Consider the following 6,476-nt stretch of genomic DNA (forward strand, 5'->3'; position numbering starts at 1 on the left):
GGGATGCAGTGGGTTATGGCCTTCGGGACTACAACATGGCGGACCATGGACGAGCCTATTACAAGCACAGAGGGGGGGGGGGGGGGGGAGAAGAGCGGGTGCGGGGGGGGGGAGGAGACGCGAACTGTAGTCTCCTCTGCCGGTGGCGTGATGGACCTGTAGGGGGCCCAGGGTGGGAGAGGGGGAGAGAGAGAGGGGGGGCGTGTGGTCTCTGGGGCGGGGGCGGGGCCAGGCATGTGGTCTCTGGGGCGGGGGTGGTGACAGGCGTGTGGTCTCTAGGGGCGGGGGCGGGGCCAGGCGTGTGGTCTCTAGGGGCGGGGGCGGGGCCAGGCGTGTGGTCTCTAGGGGCGGGGGCGGGGCCAGGCGTGTGGTCTCTAGGGGCGGGGGCGGGGCCAGGCGTGTGGTCTCTAGGGGCGGGGGCGGGGCCAGGCGTGTGGTCTCTGGGGTTGGGGGTGCAGGCCCTGGCTCTCTTCGGCTTCGGAGCAAAAAATCATATCCGCCATCCGTTGGCCATACATTGACACACATTTAGAATTTAAAATGTTGCTCAATATTACAATAGAGCAGGCCAGGCCGAATATGGCTGACCCCTTGCCTAGAGCAAGAACAAGAATTCTAACAATTGACTGTGAAGTTGATTGCATGGCAGAAAAATAAATTATTATTAATTATTATTATCTGGGTTGATCATGTTCAACCCAGATTTGACTCAACAATTAAGGGAATGAACTCGTTCTCATGCTATTCAACAAACATGTGGAATGCCCTACCCAAAGGAGTAAAGGAGTGTAAAACTCTACTCACTTTCAAAACTTCGAAAATGGCCCCCTGTCAAAGTCTTAACTTAACCCCCCCCCCTTCCAACCCATGCCAGTGAGCCCACATGTAGCCCACGTGGGAACCACATGGGCTGGCCCACTTCCAACCCATGACAGTTAGCCCACATGTAGACCACGTGGGAACCACATGGGCTTGCCCACTTCCAACCCATGACAGTTAGCCCACATGTAGACCACGTGGGAACCACATGGGCTTGCCCACTTCCATCCCATGCCCAGTTAGCCCATATGCAGACCATGTGGGACCCTCATAATTTGCCCAGTTCCAGCCCATGCCCACTTGGTACCCAAGTAGCCCGCATTGAACCCATATGGGTCCCACGTGGGCGTGCTGGCTGGGAGGTTATCCAAGCATGCAACAACGTTATTTTGTATTGGGACACTTCATCCCCCATCAATATCAGATGGAGGATGTTAAATCCAAATGTTTTGAAAACCACCAAAAATATAGATTACTAAGATAACTAAACATAAGCTTTGGTGCCAACCTGAACATTTTGATAAGAGAAAAGCAAAGCAAATGATTGGCGGCTGGGTACACAGTTTATTATATTATTGTATTTATATGAATCATTTATTTATTTATTTGATGATGTACACAATCCACAGTCAAGTCTGACTATGTGGTGACGTTTCCACAGGTATCGCAGCCTCACCAAGCAGTTCTTCCGGAGGGCGGACGGGGTGGTCATCATGTATGACGTAACCAAGCAGGAAAGCTTCAAGGCTGTGCGACCCTGGCTGGCCGACGTTTATGTGAGCCCCAAATGACCGTTGACCCTTAAATAACACCCAACCAGCCGTGTTAACCGTAGGCATTGCGGTTAGCGTTGCGGTTAGCATTGCGGTTAGCATTGCAGTTAGCACGGCTGGTTGTGAAGCAGGAGATCAGGATTTGAGACCCGCTGAGGGGAAGTTACAAGAACCCCGGGGTTCACCACAACCAGATGAAACCAGCCTCTTCCCTCTGACCTCTGACCCCTGACCCCTGTCCTCCCTCCCCAGGAGGCAGCAGGAGAGGGCATCCCCATCCTCCTCCTGGGGAACAAGATGGACGTCGTCTGTGAAAGGGAGGTGAAGCTCAGAGACGCTGAAATACTGGCCCAGGTGAGTCTGAGTCTGAAATACTGGCCCAGGTGAGTGAGTATTGATATTGAAAAATCAACATGACTGCATCATATCACCAATGCCAGCTGTGGACTGTATAGGCTACTGACTAGGGCCTTTGAGTTGTTTTCCCTGTTGAGGGTTTCCAGGTGGTTTCCAGGTCCCTTTAGCTAATAGCTGAGGACCAAAGTGACCAAAGTGTCTCTGTGTCTCTGTCTGCTCCCCTGTAGGACACCAAGGTGATGTTCTATGAGGTCAGCGCGTACACCGGAGCCAACGTGACAGAGGCCATGGTACATCTGGCAAGGTAGGAGATATACAGTAGGGTACATTCGCCTACTTTCCTCATCTCCATCAATGCAGTGCTTACAAGAATCAATCAGTCAGCGATGAGAACTACATTGTCTGGGAGGGATATGATTCTCATAGATCTAATTCAGCTCTTCCTCCCCAAATTCAAATATGAAAACGACCAACTGACTTCCAGGTCACTGTTTAGGGGACTTAACTGTAACTGTACTCCACTAGGTAGGGTAGGTGGTGGTTTGTGGTAGTGGTGGTCTAGTGGATAGTGAGTTGGATTTGTGATCGTTGTGAGTTCAAATCCCGCCTGAAACCACACCACTACTAGTGTGCCCTTGAGTAAGGCACTTAGCCCTCAGTTACTCCAGGGGGAATGTCCCTGTAATTCGTAATTGTAAATCGCTTTGGATTAAAAGCATCTGCTAAATGGCAAAATAAATTAGGTAGTAGGTTAATGTCCGTCCCTGTGTGTCTTTGTGGACAGAGTGTTGAAGGACCAGGAGGACAGGGTGAGAGGTGGGACTGTCCTACTGGAAGCTCTGCCTCTGAAGAAGAAGGCCTGCTGCAACTGACAGCCGATTGGCTGAGAGGAACGCTGGGAGATCCCTACTGTCACACCGCTTTTTCGTAGGAGTTTGTTTGATAATTTGTTTTGTAGGAGATGTTAGATGTTAGTAGATGTTAGTAGGAGATGTTAGATGTTAGTAGGAGATGTTAGATGTTAGTAGGAGATGTTAGATGTTAGTAGGAGATGTTAGTAGGAGATGTTAGATGTTAGTAGGAGATGTTAGATGTTAGTAGGCGATGTTAGATGTTAGTAGGAGATGTTAGATGTTAGTAGGAGATGTTAGATGTTAAATTATTATATTAGTCTAGATGAATAGATTAAATGATGATTTTCGGAACTGTTATTTGTATATTTGAAAAATGGATCAATAATTTCAATGTATAGCAATCCAAGCGCACTGCTTGTCTTTTGTAGAATTTCTCTGTAAATAGGACCATATAATGTGGACCATATAAAATGTATCTTTATCTTATCACAGCATAGGCCCAAGAATCAATCAGATTTTCACTAAATTAAATCAAATCTTCATTCTTTACTAATCATTCTTAATTATTTTATTAATCTGTTTGTTCATCATCTCTCGCACACCACACCCCAAAACAAAATGGCTGTAACATATTGTACTTGATCCATCTCCTGCAACACCACATGTCCTATCGTAACATCTACATTTTCCTTAGTCTGGAAAATAACCATAGTTATTGTGATTATCTTAAATAATCTAAACTATAACATGAAACAATGATATCTGATGGAAATCAATTTAGAACAAAAAGCAAAAAAACATCCAAATAACTTACCAATATCAAATACCAACAAAATATACATACTTGTAAGTTAACATCATGAGAATGCACTGAATGACTATCCTGCTACCAACTCTCTAATAAACAAAACGTTTCCTCTGTGTTCAGATAGAAAGACATCCATAAGTCAGAACTGAAGTGTCCACTTTGTGTCCTTGTATGGAAAAGAAATTCACAGAGCTAAAACATAATAGTGGATGACCCATATCAATGTTATTAATGACCACTGGACCAGTAATACAAATCCTTATCTAACAGATAAGCCTGCATTTTATTGATATAACTCAAATTAAATAATAATAAAAAATAAAATCAAGTTCATAGAGGATATTACATTCAGTCTTGCCCAATCAGGGCAACTTTAACGTGGTCGGGGAGTTGTGGCGAGTGATGGCGCTGATATTGCTCGAAGTGGCTCGTCCTGATGACATCACTCAGGTTGCTGGAATGTGGACGTCCAATCAGATGCGTCTCGTGTCCCCCACGGGCCTATGGGAGGGCCTCTGGGAGAGCCTGTACCCTGCCCCTCTCAAGGTGTGTCCAGAGGGGGGGGTGGTGTGGGAGGGTGCACATCGCCCTCTACTGGGTTGTTAGCGTTAGCGCATCTTGTAGTCATGGGCGATAGCTGCCTCGCACAGTTGTCCTTTGAAGTCCAGTTCAAAGGTGAACTCAAGGTCACGCTGTAATACAAGAAAGATTTTAGATGATAGACTAGGACATAATGATGAGAGTATGCTCAATTTAGTCTTAAGAAATGTTTAAGACTCCCCCCCTGCACTTGTGTGGGCTACAGATCGAGTGCAACAAGCTCTACATTCTCACCACATTCTTTTCGTTGGGCCTGACTGCAATGCTGCCCTGTATCTCCTCTCCTTTTCGCACAGTCAGGTAGTCTTCCAGGTAAAACACCGTCTGCTTCCAGTGGGTGCTTGGGGCGTCTGGAGCTGGAAAAGGGAACGAGGAGGAGAAGGAGAAAGAGGGAGAGGTGTGGTGGGTAGAAAAGGAGATGGAGAGAGAGAGAGAGAGAGAGACAGAGAGAGAGACAGAGAGAGAGAGAGACAGAGACAGAGACAGAGACAGAGAGAGAGAGAGACAGAGAGAGAGAGAGAGACAGAGAGAGAGAGACAGAGACAGAGAGAGAGAGACAGAGAGAGAGACAGAGACAGAGACAGATAGAGAGAGAGAGAGAGAGAGAGAGAGAGAGAGAGAGAGAGAGAGAGAGAGAGAGAGAGAGAGAGAGAGAGAGAGAGAGAGAGGAGAAAACGAAGATTGTCAAAGACGGATAAAAAAGGTGGAAAGAGATGGAGAGGCTGTGTGTGAGAGAGATTATCTTACAAGGAGCCCTGGGGCCAGAAGTAAATACAAATATAGAACCGTCAGCTATTACACAGCGTTACAAGCACGAAGTCAGAGAACACACATTAGCATAATGTTACATCACCCACATCCAGTTACTGAATGTAAAATAGGGATTGGGTTTCCATTCCACATTGGTTATCAAAAGTATAAATGTTTTCTCAGCACAGTACAGTAACCTCATCCAGCACCCCCAGAGGGCAGACAAGATCGGAAGTAATGAGAAACTGCGCTGACCGCAAAACACGCTTTGATGTCGAGGGCGTTGTGATAGGAATCATTAAACAGGATGTTGCATTTAACCCCTATGTACGTACTAGAACAGAATATTCCAAACTACAGATTGACTGATAGGGGGGGGGGGGTCGAGTCAAGAGCCACTCTCTCCGTTAGAACTGTTATTACAGCTGCGCAGATGACCTGATACATCGTGAGCTTAGAATTATAAGGTTCTATCTCCGTTTAGGGCAGTTCAGAGATATTGAGTGTCAACGTTTTTACATTCCATTATGTTTTGTGAGATGGAACCTTTGTATTTGATGAATTACTAACTAAAAAATGTCAACATTTTAAAAATAACACCACACAGGCATTAATGAACACCTATCAGATTATGTAAAAAACTCAATTTTTACAAAAATGGAGATAGAACCTTATAATTCTAACGTCACGACATCAATCTAATGAACTGTAGCAGCGTGTCTACAAAGATGACCACCTGGTCACACTGTTCAGTGTGTGGTCACATTGGTGGTGAGGTGAGGCCTCACCTGTGGAGAAGCCAGTCTTCTTGTGACACTTGGTGAACTCGATGTTGAAGTAGGTGACCAGAGCGTGGATGTAGTCGTTCCTTTTGATCTGCAGGCAGAAGGCCGAGGTGAAGGACAGGTCCTCAGTCTTCACCGTGTAGATGTCCACTTCCTGGGTCAGGGGTCACAGGATGATGTGCAGGTGTTCCTAATAAAGTGTTCGGTGAGTGTACATATGTTATGGTACATGTGGGAAAACTAGGGTTAGGGTTAGGTGCTAGGGTGCTATGGTAGGGTTAGGGTTAGGGGTAGGGTTAGGGTTAGACATGCCAGCATGTATCAAGTCACCCTTGCGCCTAACCCTAGTTTTCCCACATGTACCGTATTCCCACATGTACCGTATTCCCACATGTACCGTAACATATATACTAATTCAATAAGCTACATCGGTACACACATACTATATACTATATATAGTACACTCACTGAACACTTTATTAGGAACACCTGTACACCTTCTCATTCATGCAGGTGGTGTAATGGTGTGAGGAATGTTTTCTTGGCACACTTTGGGCCTGTTAATACCAGTCAATCATCACTTGAATGCCACAGCCTATTTGAGTATTGTTGCTGACCATGTGCATCTCTTCATGGCCACAATTTACCCATCTTCTAATGGTTACTTCCAGCATGATAATGCATCATGTCTCAAAGCAAAAGCCGTCTCAAACTGGTTTCATTAACATTC

The 6,476-nt window shown here is 46.0% G+C and overlaps 1 protein-coding gene across 2 annotated transcripts in view; it reads right to left on the bottom strand.

The window, feature by feature from the left end:
• Positions 1–4,219: 4,219 nt before the first annotated feature.
• prmt8b (protein arginine methyltransferase 8b) overlaps positions 4,220–6,476 on the bottom strand; it is a gene marked incomplete at both ends in the record, with an annotated part of 12,409 nt that continues 10,152 nt past the window's right edge. For both annotated transcript variants that reach the window (XM_080537836.1, XM_080537835.1), the window contains 3 exons: positions 4,220–4,303; positions 4,446–4,567; positions 5,750–5,900. In XM_080537836.1, the coding sequence (XP_080393962.1) occupies positions 4,220–4,303; positions 4,446–4,567; positions 5,750–5,900 (357 nt within the window). The remainder of the gene's footprint in view (positions 4,304–4,445; positions 4,568–5,749; positions 5,901–6,476) is intronic.

The sequence above is a fragment of the Nansenia antarctica genome (genome assembly GCF_963989245.1).
Source record: "Nansenia antarctica genome assembly, chromosome: 8".
Classification (NCBI taxonomy): Eukaryota; Metazoa; Chordata; class Actinopteri; order Argentiniformes; family Microstomatidae; genus Nansenia; species Nansenia antarctica.